The sequence below is a fragment of the Orbicella franksi genome, chromosome 9 (genome assembly GCF_964199315.1).
Source record: "Orbicella franksi chromosome 9, jaOrbFran1.1, whole genome shotgun sequence".
Classification (NCBI taxonomy): Eukaryota; Metazoa; Cnidaria; class Anthozoa; order Scleractinia; family Merulinidae; genus Orbicella; species Orbicella franksi.
Window position 1 is genome coordinate 6,557,879 of NC_138153.1, and position 19,200 is coordinate 6,577,078.

The 19,200-nt window shown below is 38.0% G+C and overlaps 2 protein-coding genes across 2 annotated transcripts in view; one reads left to right on the top strand and one right to left on the bottom strand.

Moving 5' to 3' along the window:
* LOC145496850 (voltage-dependent calcium channel subunit alpha-2/delta-2-like) overlaps nucleotides 1-4,659 on the top strand; it is a 132,345-nt gene extending 127,686 nt beyond the window's left edge. The window contains exon 41 of the transcript XR_014050614.1: nucleotides 4,649-4,659. The gene's annotated coding sequence lies outside the window, so the exon portion shown is untranslated. The remainder of the gene's footprint in view (nucleotides 1-4,648) is intronic.
* A 637-nt stretch (nucleotides 4,660-5,296) lies between these two features.
* On the bottom strand, nucleotides 5,297-10,403 carry LOC145497106 (uncharacterized). Its single transcript, XM_081476900.1, has 3 exons — nucleotides 9,877-10,403; nucleotides 6,261-7,352; nucleotides 5,297-5,819 (listed from the first exon to the last, which is right to left on the bottom strand). The coding sequence occupies exons 1-3, from the start codon at nucleotides 9,975-9,977 to the stop codon at nucleotides 5,717-5,719; spliced, it is 1,296 nt and encodes a 431-aa protein (XP_081333026.1). The 5' UTR covers nucleotides 9,978-10,403; the 3' UTR covers nucleotides 5,297-5,716.
* Between the last annotated feature and the right edge of the window lie 8,797 nt (nucleotides 10,404-19,200).

The window sequence follows — 19,200 nt, forward strand, 5'->3', positions numbered from 1 at the left end:
GAGGGCGGACAATTTGACAATTTCTTATCGTAAAAAACAAATTGACGTCAGTTTTTAATGCGTCTGTCCTGTTATTGACAATGAATTTCGTTATAACATTGTCAAAGTAGTCTGCGGATCCTCTCGGCTATCGCCTCGTGGATCCACAGCTACTTTGACAATGTTATGACGAAATTCATGATCAATAACAAGACAGACGCACGAAAAAGTGACGTCAATTTGTTAAGAGTCCCTGTCCATAAATATGGAAAATAACTCGGTAAGGATCGAAAATTCGATTTTGCTCATATTTTTACGGTAGATAGGCTAGGGCATGACAAAAACTACTGGATAGTTTTTTTGGCAAAATATCCTTTTATTTCAAAGAAATATGCAAATTACCAAATTCCGTTAAAATCGTCATTTGACGCACCATTTTATTAAACAAGTTTGAGAGCCTCGCATGCAAAACCACATCATTCTTCCGTCTTTAAAACACTCAAATATTTTTCTGCAATGTTTAAATGTGTACTGGGTTGATTTTAGGGAATGTTGCGGTTTTTGTTGGCTGCAAATTAATTAAATTTCGAAGACATGTATTTCATTCACTTGAAAGTACTTCGTAAAAATAATTGATTTTCACCATGTGCGAAACCTTCAAATGGATTAAGCTTCTGGTGGTTGAATAGCAGAAGGATGGTCTACAGATTCCTGTAAAAATTTCTTTGGGCAAATGATTGTGAGCGACCCGAGAGCTTTTCAAAGTACGTTAAAAATGCAGATATTTGACCATCCGTCGTCAAATTTCAATTTACGGGTTAGACATATATTTTAGCACGCGCCACATGTCTTGAGCTATATTAAGTTGAAATAGACACAGAGCTGATAATTTCGAAATGTTCTAACCTTATTTGCTGTAAAAGGCAGGTCCAAAAGCCGATATGACGTGTTTCTGTCACCATTGGTCGCACATAAAGCAGAAGTTTGCTTTTGTTTACACAACGTCCGATGTACATCGCCAACTGTCAACTTATTTAATGGTCGAATACCATGAATCTATGACCCTCTTTCGACACATATGATCACCACTGCATCTTAGTCAAAAACTGCTGAGTGATTTGTAGATAGTTGCTTGCTTTGCACCACACCAAAATATTACGTTTGATCATGGTTTGATCTATTGTTGATTGAATCCTTGCTTGCAGCGGTTCCTTGTTTGTTCGTCACGCAATGCTGTCATCCCATTTTAGGGGGTAGGGGTAGGACAATTTCTATCCTAATACGTAAGGTTCCGTAAGGCTTGGAACCACAGGGAGCACACAATCTTGTTGAGTAGGAAGAGATTAAATTATGCAATGAAAAGAATGAATAGTTAACCATTGCCCGTGTTGTCATCTTTTACTAGACCACCACTATCTCCTTGGATTGCACGCGAGGACAGATTAAAATCTGCCACAGTCAGTGTGTTTACATAGCTATCGCTCGTGTCAAAGCGCATTTGCATAACCCTAGCACCCGGTGAAAATACATCTTCTTCCGTTCAGGTTCGTTTCTTGACCTTCTGAGTATACGTAGTGGCAAATAGCTTCCTTTAATACTTGTGTACACTCTAGATCCAATTTTGAGGTGAAGGTTGCGTTAAAGTTGATCAATTCTCAAGACTTGCGAGACTCGAGAAGTAAATAATGGCGCCGGTCTGCAGAAATTAACCGTAGCCGTCGTCCTCACCCTTCAATAAATTCTGCCGCAGAGGTAGCACTAGGAGAAGAAGAAAATCGTAAGTTTTCATTTACCGTTTACTGCCGAGACGAGAGGCCGATTTCTCACTTTGTGTTTATAGGACTACTACCCTTCCCATTTTTTCTGACGACACCAGAATTTTTGGCCATAAAAATAGTTTGTCCAGTGATGTGTGCCATCACTTAACCATATGTTTCGCGAGGCGGAGAAATCAAAGACAAACTATTTTTATGGCCAATAATTCTGGTGTTGTCAGAAAAAATGGGAAGTGAGAAATCGGCCTCTCAACGTCTGCACGCGCTTCGATATGGAGGCTTTTTGGGAGGTTTCTTGATCCCATCTTTTGATTTTCTTCCATTGTGTTTTCTATAAAAAACGGACGGCTGATAACGGGAAAGGAAAAGTGAATTTTAGGTCCATGTCTGCTTCCTCCGCCCTCATGTATTAGCAACTCCTTATATTTTCCGAGGAAAGGTAGATAAAAATTGAAAAGGTGCAATGATTGTCGTCGTTCGGTCATTCTGAAAAGATTGCACTAGTCCAAAAAATTAATGGGTGAGTTTTTCATTATTAATATTGAAATGAGAAAATCTTGCCAAATCTAATGATCGGCGCGCGGGGGATAGGGGATTTGCCCTCGGCCCCTGCTAATTGGCCCAACGGGAGGGGGTACTTCCAGGAAAGTTGAGTGGGAGTGTGCGGCCCAGTGCCCAAAACCCTTACCCTCTTTATGACCAAAATCTGCGTTTTTTGCTACCCTTTTTATGACCTGACCAAAAATTCGATAGCCTATTTATGACCGTTGCGGCTGACACAGTTGCCCTAAACATACGTTATGAAGGGCTTTTAATTTGTTGAAGGTCTTATTGATAATGATGAAAAAGTAGCTTCTGCTAAGAAACATACCCAATTCAAGACTAGAGTGCTAAAACCATACCCAATTTATAACCAAAATGGCCAAAATCGATACCCTATTTATGACCCAAACGGCTGAAAAACCCTAACCTTTGGGGCCTCACATTACAGATACCTGTATAGCCCATATAAGGGAGTGCCTCCCTTCCGGGTAATTGGTCACGTTACCACTTGTGTGACATTTTGACGAAGCTGGTGCAGCTTTCGTTGTATAAACGGCCCGATAAACGGATCGCGAAGTTTATTTAATACGCTGTGCAAGATACTAAAAGACAAGCATCAAGCATAAAACAGAAGTAAAGCCCATCATTCATCGCAAAACATAGTTCCATTCAAGCGCGTCGTGTTCATTCAGGTTCATTTCCCAGCGATGCAACCTGCAAGGTTCATTGTTGTTGTTTTTTCAAATTCGGGTATATAGCCCTCAAGCTCCCTGTAGTCTTGGCAGTAGTACAGGATTCAGTTGCCATTAAACGGTAAATGAACGGCAGAATTTATTGAAGGGTCAGGACGATGGCTACGGTTAATTTCTGCAGACCGGCGCCATTATTTACTTTTAGAGTCTCGCAAGTCTTGAGAATTGATCAACTTTAACGCAACCTTCACCGCAAAATTGGATCTAGAGTGTACACAAGTATTAAAGGAAGCTATTTGCCACTACGTATACTCAGAAGGTCAAGAAACGAACCTGAACGGAAGAAGATGTATTTTCACCGGGTGCTAGGGTTATGCAAATGCGCTTTGACACGAGCGATAGCTATGTAAACACACTGACTGTGGCAGATTTTAATTTGTTCTTGCGTGCAATCCAAGGAGATACCCACCGGTTTGAACTTATAGAACGGTTTATTAAGGTATGAAATTTACTGTGAGGTGCTTTTTAGGCTTCATTTAGACCCAACTTTGGAGATTTCCCCCGTCAAATTTGGCTAAATTTTAGTAGGTGATCAAAGGCCTCGGATTAGGGTGTCTTCCAGCCTCGCTGGTAAGCTTAGAATTTTTCGAAAAGTTTCCATATTTCGTCAGTCAAAGTAATGAATGTGACTTAAAATTCGCATGAAAACTAAATTCCGTGAGCTGCATTTTAGGCGACGTAGCACGCTTCACAAAATCGGTGAATTTTACCTTTCTGATCACGGTCGGCAATCTCAGTTCGGCCAAAATTCAATTTTGGCTGGTAGCAAAGCAAAAATAAGGAATTGGAAAATAATAAATTGCTTTTTTATATACATATGTCAAACCCTTTTCACTGACAAAAAATGAAGGAAAATTATTTTTGGTCTCGAAGTCGAGTGGACCGCTTTTAGCGGGACTGCCACTTAAACATGTGCACACATTTTGCAGTCATTCTTCTTTTATAAGGCCAAGATGAGGTTGAACTTAAAGCTGATAATTCCGGCGTCAAAAGTTGAACTATCAGCAGAGAAATAAGCTTTTTATAACTAAATACTCGAGAGCTTAGATCTGAAAAATTTAATGATAGCTGAAAACTAAAGTAAACTTTTGACTTATACATGAGAAATTGCCTAAAATTTAGCTGATCATTGAGGTTCAAGCACCTCTATCCTAACCCCTCCTTTTATTGTCAAATTACAGTACATGATTGGTGAAAATATATCTTTTGCCGGCTCATTCCCGGCTGTCATTGCTGATTTTATTAAGCCGGGGCGAGCCAACTGGAAAATCCATTCAACCACATTACAGAGATTTTGGCGCTTTTTAATTTCTTTGTTGAATTCAGTCAGGATATATTAATAATGTGCAAATGGCGAACTACAGATGCACAAATAATTTCTTGGCTTCTTCTGAGGCTTAGCTTGGGCAATGTTGGAGTTTTCGTACGTGGTGAAACAATGCAATAAATATTCAAGAGGCTATTAGTTTAGACAATATAATTGACGAGACAATCAGTAATCCTCTTGAAAGACAATCTTTCTTTCAATCGGCCCTTGCGCATTCACATGGTCTTGTTATACGGTCTTAGGGAGCGAGTTTCGACCAACTTAAAGTGAAGCCTGACCCAGTCGACTGTTAAACGGATCAGCTAGTACCATCAACTAGGCAAAACTTGTGTTTCCTTGTCACAGAGGTCAAACTTTCGTTTTCTTGGTTCTAAGAGCTAAATACATGTTTCTTTAGAACACTCTTGTCAGGATTTTAATTTATCCCAGCCAACAAATAAGTTGTTTTCCTAAGCCATTAAGTGCCTTGACTTCTTGGTTAGCAGTTGGTTGCCCGCAGAAGGTTAAAATGTGCTGTAAACGTCAGCCGAAGTTTATTATATATAAGGAGATTTTGTGCAGGAGAGAGGACCTTTAAGGTTAATCTTTATCTATCGCATTTCAGACGGCAATAGCGAAATCAGTTTTAACTTGGCGTAACGCGTAACATTCAACTTGTGGCAAAGGTTTCCGCATCAGAACTGATACGAAGAAAAGGTTGTGCGTGTCAAATGGCAACCACGTGGTCATAGGAATTCCCTCGTAAAATGTAATTAACGCAAGCCGCCTTGATATGGTTGGACGCGTGAGACAGGAACCAAGTCTTGATTTGGTCAAGCGGGAGAAATGATACCAGTGCAAGACTTGGCTAAGACTTAATCGTAATATAACTTTTAAATCGGCTTTGCATCTAAAAGACTTACAAAGCCGGAGGCGGTACAACGGATTAGCTATGATTTCCTTTATTAATTTGTTCACGCAGTGTTTCACAGTGATTCAACTGACCACTCGCTATTGTAGTTATAAAGTTCATACGAGTTTTACATCCATACGAGCTTCACAAAAATAACCCTAAGAGAGTAAAGCAAATTTCACCTGTCCTTCTTCATGTTAACACGGATATACATGGCACAGTCGGTGTTGTGCAAGTGTGAGAATAAAACGCTTTCGTTTGTCCCAGAGCCTTCGCTACTATTCATGAAAATCACAAGATGCTGATCCGAGAAACCGAGGGCTTACAAAAACCGACAGGTCTGAAACGAAACTATTATTTTGTGTGCTAAATTAATGGTGACTCAAAAAACGTGAAATTGCTTTATAACACCCATCTGGAAAAAAAAAAAACCGGCTGAAGACAGGCGTCAGTCTTCTGCCATGTTTCTCTTCCTCATCATCCGTTTCTCCTTGGCGATCACAGCCTCGACTTCGCGTTCAAACTGGATCCTTTCTAATAAGGAAAGGGACCTGTGGCATGAGCAAAAAATAAATTACTGCGGTGTCGAGTTTCAAGGACAAATGAAAAACACTAATCCAGTCTAAATGTGTCAATACTTAGTAATCATGCCGGCTCAACTTTCGTGTCATATTATTTTGTTTAATAATTAGGTTTTAGGACTTGGATTGGAAAAATGTTAAAACAAAAAAGCCCTACGTTGCTCATGTCACACGACTATAAAACATTTTTTCAAAATCTCCCAAACTTATGTTTTTTCATTAAGCTATTTAAACACACGCGCATTTTACTGTTTTCCGTATGTAGAGTTAACCCCAGAGCTCCATCCTTTGTGCTCCTAGCATGATTGAGAGAAATTGATAATTTAAGTAGTACTCCAGCATTCTATAAAATTTTTATACTTGAAGTTACAAAAGATTTACAGCATCGTGAAAAAATCAGCCAAATCTCACCTCTTGTGTTTTGCCACCATCGGCTTTAGGGCGTCGGCAGCCTTCACCCATTCGACAACTGTTTCGCCCAGCTGTTTTTTCCAGTAAGTTGCTACAGCCTTGGCGTGTTTCGGAGCGTAGTTCTTTTCATATCCTTCTTTGGTATAAGCACAGGAATCATAAGACCCATAAGTAATTCCCACGCAATAGTTTTTGGTCTTGTCAGTTGGGGATCCAGTCTTGTCAACTGCGTTGAATTTGCTCGCTCCTATTGATAAAGTGCAGACACACATCGAGAAGCCTTGAGGCATAGGTGCACACTTAGGGTTGCCTGTGGGCGGCATGATGTGAGACGAAACTTGAAGACGGAGAATCTTCTTCACAGAATCCACGGCATGTGCCTTGAATTCAGCTACTTTTGTAATTAAGGCTTGTGCGTGTGCTGCTGCCTGGCTGTTCTTGCCTCTTTTCTTGGCTACATGAATCTGGTCCAATACTGTGTCCACAAAGAGTTGTCCGTACATGCGGAACAGAGGCAAGGTCTGTTCATAGGAGCTGGCCTTTTCGTCTTCTGGCAGGAAGAAGTGGTACTGCTCAACCATCATAGCTCGCAGATTCTCCAGGCAAGTTGACATATCATCTGCATCATCCTTGTAAATGTCTTTACAGTGTTTAGCATAGCCCAGCATTCCACCCTTGCTTGTTCCAAACACATTCTTGATTTGGTCTAATTTCAATTCCTCGATCTCCTGGTCCATATACTCTTTGAGCTGATCGATCTCTTCCTTCAAGGACTCGTAAACTTCCTTCACATCCACTTCCCCTCCAAAAATACTAACGAGTTGCTCAAACATCGTGCTCAGCATCGCTCCAACAACTGGTATTTGATCTATTGCAAGACCAACCATAGCTAGGGCAAACTCTTCGGTTTCTGAGGCTGCGTTTTTTATCGCCTCTGCTAGTTCGGTTGGTTTTCTGGCAATAACTTCTTCTATGGGTCCAGCATATTCCATGTTAAGGCAGATAACTTTGTTCTCAGCATCGGTCAGTGGAATTAACCCGTACACAATAAAGAGGAAGGCACATAGCCATATGGTTTGAGGTGAAGTCATTCTGGATAAAATGAAAAGAAATGATGTTATGAGTTAACTTTAGGATAAGAGGTCCAGAACATTTTAGCTTATGTATTTATTTTTTCATTTGTCTGTCTTTTCTTTTTTATTTTGCCATCCAAACGCTTAAATGCAATTTTGCGAAGGGGGTTTGATATGTACTGACCAAAACAAATATAATTTGCAAAAAGTTGATTTATTTAGTACTTCTAAGTACTAAATAAGTGTGCCTTGAATATATAAAAAGTTCCATTTGTAAGTACCTCTGTTAATCGGCTAAAACAAAGAGATAACTTCAATGGAAGAAACTAAGACTAGAACAATATAGCCAGAACAACACTCAAGAATAATTTGTCTAGAGGCAGTCAGATCGACCTTTTAATTAAAGCAGAAATACAACAGTTTGGATGGCCTGATTAAAAAGCGACGCTAACAAAACGATTGGCATTAAAAAAATCGTTTCCTTTACCTATTACAGAATTTGATGAGAGAATGTTCTCAAATGTGTTTCCAGACGAGAGTTGAACTGGTTTGGTTGCCAAGCAGCTGTATACACGAAATAACTGGCTCGACAGTAATTGGCGAGTTCAACGCTATCAATTATTAGTGCGGTAAACGAAATTCAATTTAGAGCAGACTATTAAAAATAACTGCATTTAGTTCATGGGTATTGTTCACAGGGAAACCTGAACGCAGGGCTTAGAGATCTGCCATCAGAGAATAATAGTTAATTTAATGCCAGTCAAGAAACTCACCTCGTTTGTCGCCTACCAAACTTATTATATGTCAACTCAGAGGATACACCAACATTCCAATTTTGCTCGCTTGCCGAAGGCGGCCTAGTATGCCATATGGTAGCTTTCCAACCGTTGCTGAAATCTGAAATATGGGCGACTAATCGGCTAAGAGATGCGGTTTGACGAAAAGGCGCTTTTGCGAAAACCTAACTGGAAAACTAGCAAAGCCTTTGGTTCTATTCCGTTTCTAAATAATAACTTACTGTACTTTTTTTTGCCCCCCTGCAAGATGTCCAAGATCATTCTTACGCTGGAGCAGTAACGGTAGTTATCACACTTGCGTTCCAAAGCAAAGTTGCGATTTAACAAGCGACAGATATAATGTCCGTCTGACTGTCAAGTTTAATAGTGGGCAAGTACGCTTTAGAAGACCTAGCAACTTATTAGCTTTCGACACAATGTTCAGGACGTTCGCGCTAATTGTTTCTGCGCATTTTTACTGTGCACACAAATTCACACGCCACGTCCTGCATCGATGAACGCGCTAAGTAATAAAATGAACAATGATAGGGCAGATGGCCATTGCTACATATTTGCCTGGAATTAACTATCTTTGACGTTTGGTGACCTATTTTTCTTCTGATGGATCATTTTCTCTACCGATTTTCTACCTTAAGCGAAAAAATGAAGAAAATCTATCGATTAGAAATTTGAATTTTTTGCAAAATGCGCCATCGAATTCCGTTATTTTTAGCTCTCTGCTTATCTTTACGGCGGTTTCAAATGCCTCTTGAAGGCTTAGGTTTTGTGAAAACGTTGGCAACAAAATGTGTTTGCTACGAAGTGTGACTAAGATCGATACTTTTAACTATAAACCCCTGTAGACCATGCTGAATTTCGTGCGCCAATTTTTCAAAATCAGGGTAGCTTTCCACACGCTTTATCTCCGAAACGAAGTCGGTGATACCCAATTTGTTTTTGCATTTCTGACACAAGTAACTTATTATCTGATTGCAGTAAAAATGGAAAAAAACCTATCTGCTGGAAAATTTTAGCGCGAAAGTCCTTAAGGTAAATGTGGAGAACAAAAACACATTACGCAAGAATATATTGCTGAAAATACATTACTGGAAATACATTACAGAAATACAAGTGTGACAAGGCCACAACAATAGCCACAACAATCAGACTCGAGAATAATTTCGCCAACGACAGTGTTATTCATTGTTTTTAAAAGCAGATGTAAAGCAGTTTAGATGGTCTGAGTAAAAAGCGACGTCAACAACAGTGACTGGCATTAAAAAACTGACCATTGCTTTTACTAGTCAATGAAGTCGATAAGAAAAGACGCGAAAATGAGTTTCCAGACGAGTTCAACTGTTCTGTTGCCTCGTCTGTCTGGTTTGTAATAATGACGAGGGCAATGCTAGACTCAATTTTCATCTTATTCTACAATGTATACAATTTGTATTAGCAGTCTAAACGAAATTTTGGATCAACTAAAAATTAAAGAAGACCCGGTAAACTTCGTGAGAGCGATAATGCAAAAAAGGAATGGTTTACTTTGTGGTTTTCGGGGGAAAGTTCAAATTTGCGAGGAATCACTGCTATCACCGAACAATTCACATGAATTTTCAGTTGGAGCGTTTCTTGAAAAACGACCCCGAGGAACAGCTAAGCAAAAAGTCAAAAACATATCATTTACAACTGGCACCAAAGAAACGATCTGTGTGTCATGTTTTAAAGAAGAAGAAGAAATTGAAAAGAGTTAGAGTAAAAATCCCTTACCTCTGTTCAGCTGTGTAGTTGTTAACCTGATACCCGAACGCTCGCAGTGGAACACGATTATAATACTTCGAAAAGAGCGCGCTTTGTTGAAGTAGGCTCATTGTGGGTATGCCTTTTCAAAAGACTTTATTCCCATTGGTTGGTTTTTTATTGACGTAGTACTGTTGTTTGGTTTTCCAAAGCAAAATCTTATTATCCATAGGATGAAAACAATAACGAATAGAAAGAAGTCAGTGAGTTTGTAGCGAATAGAATTTTCTTTGCGTTTGGGTTTCACGTTTCTCCGTGACCCCTGGGGATTATGTAACCTATTCCTTAGTACTTAAGCGATCATCATTATGCATAGTTTTGTACTGATTTTCGCCAGTGCTTGTTAGCGGCTGGGAGATAAGTTTTGCTGCTTTCTACCGCGTTTTTCTCGGCTGCATCTCACTGTTGTGAGCTAGGAAGAATTATTCCAGAATGAATGATCATACAGGCTAACCGAGTAGCGGAATTGCACAATCGCCCGGGGAAGTCTAATTTTGGTCTAGACGCCCGAGGCGATGATGCGATGGCGTGACCGCCGTCGGGAGACTAGTGATTTCCCGGCTGTAAAATTTTGCCGCCAGAACGTGTCTATGACCCTTGTCTATTTCCGGTAATTAGCAAAAAAGAATTTAAAAAAATGAATGTCCAACTTGCAGTTTACTTTTATTGAAAATATATACACATCTATTGATTTTTTTTTTATTATGAAAATTCTGACCGATTTCCGTAAAACGGTGGAAACCGGTATGGATCCGCGCCTGCTTGTTTACAGTCTATCGAACTTTATCTCTAGCAACCTTTGTTAACCTTTCCTTTGTGTACTTTTACAGTGAAAAAGCTGGTTCACCGCGTCAAATGGACAGGATAAACCTTCAGATACGGAAGGTACAGGAAACCTGGAAAATAACAGTTTAATAAGATAGAAAAACACCAATGACATAATGATAAACCATAAAGGAACAAGAATGGCTAAGGATAGAGAAGATTAACGCGGATTAGAAACGACGAATTTGAAAAATTGAGGCTAAACTTTTCAATATGCGCAAACCGTGACTGAGCTCCTTTAAATAAACTTAAATTTGGCTATTTCCGTAAAAAAATCACGAGAAATTATGAGAACTAAAGAAGATGTTAAAAAGAAACCAAACAAATGGCAAGATATCAATTCTACAAAGAAACTGAATTCTAGATATAGAAGCGCTAAATTAAAATACCGTAGTGCAGCACGTTCTTTCCAGCGAACTTCGTCCGCAGGAATTTTTACGGTCAAAATTAAAAATGTTGGTTGTATCGACGGTTAGATCTTCATGCGATTGCGTAAGCTTATTCATTGTCAGAGAAAAGTCTTTCTTCCAAAGATATTTTCCAAAGACATGAAAAAGAGGTAGGAAAACTGAGTATGCGTCATAATTTGCGCGCGCATAAATTTCGTCATTATTAAAGTTGAATTATGACGCTACTGTAATTACTTAGCTGGACCAAAAGTACGTTTTACGACGCTTCACTGCGGTGTTCTTGTCTGTCAGATTTTCGACAGTTAGAGGCCAATTTCGATTTATTAAATGTCTTACTTGACTCCGAGGCTTAGGGGAATAAAACAAAAGAGACCGCCTCGGGTCTAAGGGATGAATAATTAACTTCTTTTTTTATTATTCCGTTAAGCCTCGCGGAGCCAAGTTAGAATTTTAATATATCAAAATTGGCCTATTGACTACAAACATAGTATATTCGGATCAAAATTCCTTTCAGGTGCGTGTTTTTCTACCAAGTTGCTCATTTTTCACAATTCAAAGTACACAATCTTAACGTGGGATGCATTTCTTTTGTTCAAAGCATATTTCTCGTGGCTGCTGTAATGAATTTTAATGTGGGTATATATAAAGAAGTGTAGAATGACACACCCATTTTAGCGTCAGTCGCCGTTGCACTGAAGGCAAGGGCGAAGACATCTTAGTCGCTGTGCTCCCTTCAGGCAAGTCCATATTTTCTTTATTTATCGCCGTTGAATTGAAGGCAAGGGCGAAGACATCTTTGTCGATGTGCTTCCTTCAGGTAAGCCCACATTTTCTCTAGCTAGTTACGTGTCTTAGCTGTTTCCCTTGTCTTTCAATTTGATCATTTAATGGTATAATAAAACTTTCCTCAATGCCGCGAAAGCTTCCAGGTGCATGTGTTTTTCCTTGACACCGAAGACTGTATTTAGGCGAAGTTGAAAAACCGAATAGCAAACATTTCTCTTGTGAGTAACTGAATGATTATTTTTAATAAAATGTTTGTCTACAGCTTGATAATCTGCTTGGTTTGCCGTTTGACTTTGTCACTCGCAATTTGTTTCGTCACCTCGGAGCGCTACCATGTACACTCTTTTTAACTGTTATAAAAACAGAAAATTCCAACCGCCTTTGCCTTTGCTCTGATACGAAGAGAACAGTTATGTAGTTATATCAAAACCTATAACTAATCTTCAGTTCTTTCCCATTGCAGTGGCCGACTTTGTTGGTAGTCTTTTAAAAGTGTTATTCCACATTTTGAGGGAGTTTTGTTAAGTGCAAGGCCGATAGACGTCCGTTAACTGATACTAATACTCAATCAAGTCAGTTTTGCTTGAGTTAACACGCGAAAAACTTAACCACGACTTTCCTGTTTTTTCACAAGAATTGACCAGAGGCAGCAATGTTGTATCCAAAGGAATTGAGTTGGAGTGACAGGCGTCATTCACCAATTCAAATGAAGTGTAGCACGACCAGCTATGGACTCCTGGCAAGTTTCATGTTGACGACAACTCCGTTGAAGTTCAGATAAGTGAATCACAGTTGTCGCTAGATTTCACTTAATATAATCCTTTGAAGTTTTGCAGCTAAGTCCAGTTTAGGGGCATTCAGACGTAACATTAAAACCGGTTTGCAATTTAATAAAGAATGTGATCGATTTCAAAATGAGTGCATGTCGCTGGTAATTTTGTATGCGTTGGTGCTAAATTTTTCGTAATTTTAATGGGCGAGTCTCGTGTTTGGATGTATTTTTGCTTAAAATTAACCCACAGACCAAAGTGACACGTATTATTTATTTCGTACTATTAAGTCAAAACATTTTTCATTTATCTTACAAATACAGGAAATGGAGTACCGAGTCTAAGATCTTACGATTTGGTGGCACTAAAATTTTACTGTTTTTTTTTTGTTTGTTTACATAATCCATTCGTAGAATGCTTCAGTTTATTGTCCTGCGATCGTGCTTTTCTGTTTAAAAAAAAAAAAACTTTTGAAATCCACAGCAAGAATCTTCACTGGCAAATTCGTTTATTAATTCTAAAAAAAAATTTTTATCTGAGCTGAAGCTAACTGACGAGCCTATAGGCGTAGTTCAAAGAGGAAAATGAGCAAAAAATAGCAAAATTCTCAGCGCAGGAAAAGATTTCCAAGCTCGTTAGGCTAGCTATATTGCAATTTGTTCGCCAACATGAGGGCAATTGGCTTTTGAAACAAAGAGTTGTTTGGTTGTACAAAAATTAAATTCAAAACAATTGACGTCAATGTCTGCAGCAGTGAATATTACTCTTTATCTCTGATCCGTTGACAGAAAAACTTATTGCCAGAATGTTGTCATGGAAATCAAACGCAGATGAATCCGATGGATTGACCACACAATTCCCAAGGTTGCCTAGAGATGGACACCAGCTGGCAACAGCAAACCGGTTGGCCATAAACCACCTGACGCCTGTCATGAGCTCAATGAGGAACAACATATCGTACAAAATAGAGATAAATGTAGATGGATTGTGGCTGCCTTGTGTCCCACAGAGAACGAAGAGGATTAATTAAAAAAGTAAGTAAATCTCGTTATCAACCTTACAGCAAGTCTTATCTTAAATGGCGGCTAGCGCTGTCCTTCATTATCAACTCATTTTCACGCTACCAAGTTGAATAGAAATACATGAAAGATGAAGAGTTGTTCCAAATCGATTGTTTTAATTTGTGACGGCCATTTATTATGGTTCAACTTTCTGACCACAACATGCGAACAAGTTTTTGGGGTGAGCAAGTTATCTGTCCATGAAATAATCATAAGTAAACCTAGGTGATTAAATAATTAAAGTTGCTGCCGTTTGCTCTGCTATCTCCAGGATGACCAAAGATGTGTTAAAGGGACAGTTCATGAGTTTCTGGATTTATTCATCAACCTTAATTATTGAATTTCATCAACTTTAACTGAATTTTGGATGGCAGTGTGCAGAGCTTCACTTCTGGCGTACGATGACGATTGGAAAAACATCTCAGCTCAGATAAGTAGATAATGGTTTTCCTATCTTTACAGTACTAGTCCAAGAGTGTTAAAAATCATGACTCTGATTGCAAAATTGATAGATTCTCAAGTTTCGTGCCATTGCTGTATGTAAGGGTACGGTTGTCTTGTCCACAAAATGCCATCAGTTAGATCAATACAATACAGGTGCACTGTATTATTTTCGAGAATAATTATTGTAATGAGACTACCGTTTGTTTGAAAGGACTTTGAGCTACTTTGGGTCGAACTTTTGTTGGCCTAGATCATTTTCGCGTGGGGGAGAGGGGTAGAGGGGGAGAGGGAGAGAGTGGGTGGAGTTATTATGTGAAAGGACATCTTTCACTTTTCATTTTACGTTCTTGGAATTAAGCGTCTGAAAACGTTTAGGTGAAGAGGAAAATACCACGACGTAAATAGTCATAAAAAAGATTCTTTTAATGATCATTAAATCCAATTTTGATAGCTAGCTTATATTATTAACCAAGTTAGAAAGCATTATCCTTGATTCTTAGAAGCGCGAATAATACAACTTATATTGGATTCCGGCCCACGGGAATTCTAGCTATTTCATTTTTGAAGAAAATGCCACAATTCGAAACCACATCAAAACACTACTGTTTTCTGACGATATGATTTACAAAGTTATCAACTGTATCTAACACGACTGTAAATTTATTAGTTGACAAGGCAGTGTTGATTAAATATTCTTTTTGTCTCTCTCTCGCTCGCTCCAGAGGGCTGATGTATCACCTGTTGACAGAGAGGGCAGCCATCTTAGATCGCAATGTACTGTTGGACTCTGGCACAAGTCGACTTTTAGAAACATCAAATCTCAGATAAGTGCACTATTTCTACTGTCGTTAACTTCTAACGGTTTCAGTACAAGAATTATGAAAATCTAAGAAACAGATTAACCAGAGGTATTGTCTTGACGAAGAACCAAATTCTCAGAATTAATATTAACAATATTATGAGAAAATCAGTAACGAGAATACACATTTTGAGCACGGGATGTACGTAAGAATAACCACTTTGAAAAACTAAATTCTCAGAGTTAACATTTAAAACAATATGAGAAAACCAGTAATGAGAATATACATTTTGAGCATATGATGTGTTGAAAGTTTCCACTCAGTTCGTTATGCTGAAGCTAGCGAATATTATTATTTTTCACGGTATTGATAAAGACTATAACCAAACGGAAATGTAGATAAGAGAAAAAAATATTTTGCTAAATTGAAAACAATGGCGGTTTCTTTTCGAGAAAACTTTAAATGAAGAGGAAGGGGTAGTAATTAAGACGTGGCCGCGGCTTATCTATAAAATCAACTCGTGAATGCTCACTACTTCTCCCATTAAACCCGTTTTTGCCGAGTAAAGAAGGATTTTGAATCTTGAAAAAATTTTGGATAGGCTGTTTTGTTTTGTTTTGTTTTTATCGAATAAAGAAGGATTCTGAGTCTTGAAAAAATCTTGGAAAGGTTTTAGTCAGGTAGCCGGACTACAATTGATCATTTTCACTGTCAAAAAAAAAAAAAAAATAGAAAATGTGATCTTATAGAAGATAAATAAAGAAGACACCTTAAGGTTTTAGGTCTATGCGCTATCCCAAACTTCAGATATTCGCCTATATGTTTTGCACAAATTTACAGAGCCCAGTATGGTGTACTGTGTCGCCTGTTGGTGTACCCCCGCGGTGCACCATGGCCAATAGGCGAATCTTTGTTTACAATATTTGCCTCACAAGAGATACAGTTTCTGATGGATCTACAAAAACATTAGTTCTGAATATTAAAAGGGCATAGCACGATCAACTCTGTCAAGGAATTTGAGCTCGTTGTATTACATGCTTTTTGAGCGACGCGGGTTTAAAAACTCAAAATTTTATTAAGAATGTATAAGCTCATTAGCGCTTTTGCCACCCAGAAATTTTGCAGTTTTTGAAAGCCAATTGCTCCTCGAATATTACACCCAAAGAGCCATTATTAAGTTTCACAAGCTCTTTAAATTGTTGTAGTCAATTCGTGTTTAACGCGATGCCTTCTCCGTGCGGAGTAGTATGTTATGATATGGCGGCCGGAAAATAGTGTGACAATCTCGAGCTTACTTGGTTATCTAGGCCACTGATTACCTGTACTGCACAAACCTACATATTACTACTTTTATCTCACGAAGGGCTAAAAATCATGAGATAAGTATTTATACTTTTCGACAAACGCGATCTTAGCTTTATGTCCCGTACTGCCATAACACTAAACTTCGAAATGCACTTGTTTCCAAACGAAGGACGTTAATATTTCGCTGGAGTTAAGTCAAGATATATACTTTTCACGCCTCTTGTGCCTGATGAGGATAGAAACTCTGGTCGCTATTTAGGTTTGGATTTTAAAACTTAATGACGTCACGTGAAAACGTTCCACTAAATTGGGCATGGAATAAAGTGGCCTTATTCAGATCTAATCATCAATTAGTTCTACAATAATAACAAGACAAAATCCGAGAGGAAATCGAGCAATTTCAGTTTTTATTGGACAAAAACCTTCTTCCAGAATAATTGTAAGTATATCACAGTCCTTTTTGCATTTTCTAAAAGTTTGAGATATAAAAATAGTTGCCTGAAATAACACCGAAAACAATTTCCCATGGAAACGTGAGAAAATAAATTTCACCAGTAATTTCAAGTGTTTCATATGAGCTTCAAAATCTGCTTTCGACATTTGCTGTTGTTAGAAATAATTTCCTTTGAGAAGATATTTAAAACAGTCGCACCTGAGAAGTTTGCAATACGATGTGAATAATCCGAGTCAGACAAAGTTTTTTTCGCACTTGTTACTCAAACGTTTTGTTGATTCCTTCTTAATTACTTGGAGGGAGATTATTGAATGAACCTGATGAGCAATTGTAAAAGAAGACCATGAAAAAACTTTCATACTGTCACTGGACGTTTTTAACACAGGATTTGGCAATATGACTTCTACCAATACCACAGTATACAAGCCAATTGAAGTGTCTTTGCAATTAATTCTCATCTTGTATTTTATTTGCATAATGATTACATATACGGAACCCTGAGTAATTTTTTTCCATAACGTCATGCTTATGAAAGCACGTAAGGATACTTTTTTGAATATTGCAACTGACCCTCTCCCCACCCCACCCCCCAAAAGAGAATGAAAAACAACCAAAATAGGCACCGTCAATAGGTGATTTTAGAATATATTTGGACATTGGCGCTTCAAAATCTGTACAATACCTTCTTTGGAGGATTAAATCTTGCACAGATTCGTAGATAGATCAGAAATAGAGAAAATAGTCAAAAAAATTGTTATGACTTAAGTTCCACGGATTAAATTTCGCGGAGAAAACGTTTTTTCGCGATTTGCGATGAGTTACCTTTCAAAGAATAATTTTTCTCTCATCAAATGCTCGTAATACAATAGAAACTGAAAACTGAAGTTCATTTAAAAATTCAACAAAGCAAAATTGTACTTTCTAGGGTGTTTCATATGAAAAAAACGTTTTGACTGACATTCCAATGGGGAAAGGAGCATTGTCGACTGGCCATATTATCTATCGGACGGAACTTTGTGCTAAAATATTCAGAAAATATGCATTTTAAAGAATACATCATGAATTATTGTAACTGATTATAGAACGAAAATTAAAACTGTGTTAACACATCGGTATTAAAGACATGATAAAAGGTCATCTAGACGTCGAACTGGATATCTTTGGGGAAAAAACGCAGTTTATATAATTGATAAATGGAATTTCTGTCGTTTATTGAAATCGACCATAAAGATCATACTTCTCGACTGGTTTTAAACTCATTACTTTGTTTTCAATTTCATTGGAAACTGCATGCGAAGACCTCTGTTTCTCATGCGTGAGAGAATGAATTTTGAGTTGTGGATAAGAAATCAAATAGGGAGCTTAGGCAACGACGATACCTATGCCAGGGAGGACACCTAGAAAGAAAAAGGATATTTCTAATCTCGTAACTATCTGGATATCCGCTCCGTACGCCAATCAGTACTAAAAACTTGCTCAAACTAAACATGTAATGCCAGCGATCAATTCCAAATAGAAATACAAAAAAATTGCCATCCCGACACTCGTTCTTCAAAATACACAGAACTTGTTCATTTCCCGTTATTGTTCGGCAGAGGACGGCTTCAAAATGTACCAAGATTTAAAACGCACGTGCACAGCCATTCTTCTACTCAATAAACCTCTTGTTTGGTGACGTTTTCGTTGCCTTTTTTTTTCTTCATTTGCGATTTATTTTTTCCACAATTACATGCATCAAATACAATTCTTTTTCAACAAATAAGTTACAGAAAAATGAATAAAGTTTGGTTCAGAGAGGTTAACAATGACACCATATTGAATTAATTAAGAAAAAAATTTGTCAATTCTTATCTACATACTTATTTAACTTAACGATTTTCCTTAATAATGTTGTTGTCTACTTTAATTATTAGTTAAAATTGTTTCCTCAAAAATCTTCCATTTTTCTTTAAACAAATTCATTTTGTTCGATTTCAGAATATGAGTTTTTCAGTTTCATATTTAATTACCAAAATTCTTATGAAGTGGTTCAACGAGGGTACTGTTTCTCTACATAGACAAGTCTACAAGAAAGATTTCCCTAAAATTACTATATAATTAAATTGATTCTTCTCCTCTTCGAAAGTCCCAACAATAACATCCCAATATGTCAGCGAGAGGCTTCTGCAACTCTTGATTTTACTCAAAATTTTTTCATGCCAAAAGGAATATGAAAAAGAACAACCGAACAAAATATGGGATATGGCTTCTGTTAGCTGATGACAGAAGGTGCAGTTGGGATTAGAAACCTATTCTATTTTACACGGGCGATCATTAGTAAACAGAACAGAATTCAACACTTTGTACTGAAAGGAGCTTAGATACGGTTCATTAGCAACCCTGATTGGCAAAAGAAATACCTCTGAAACTTGCTTGTTATCAAGGCTAAATTCTTTCTTT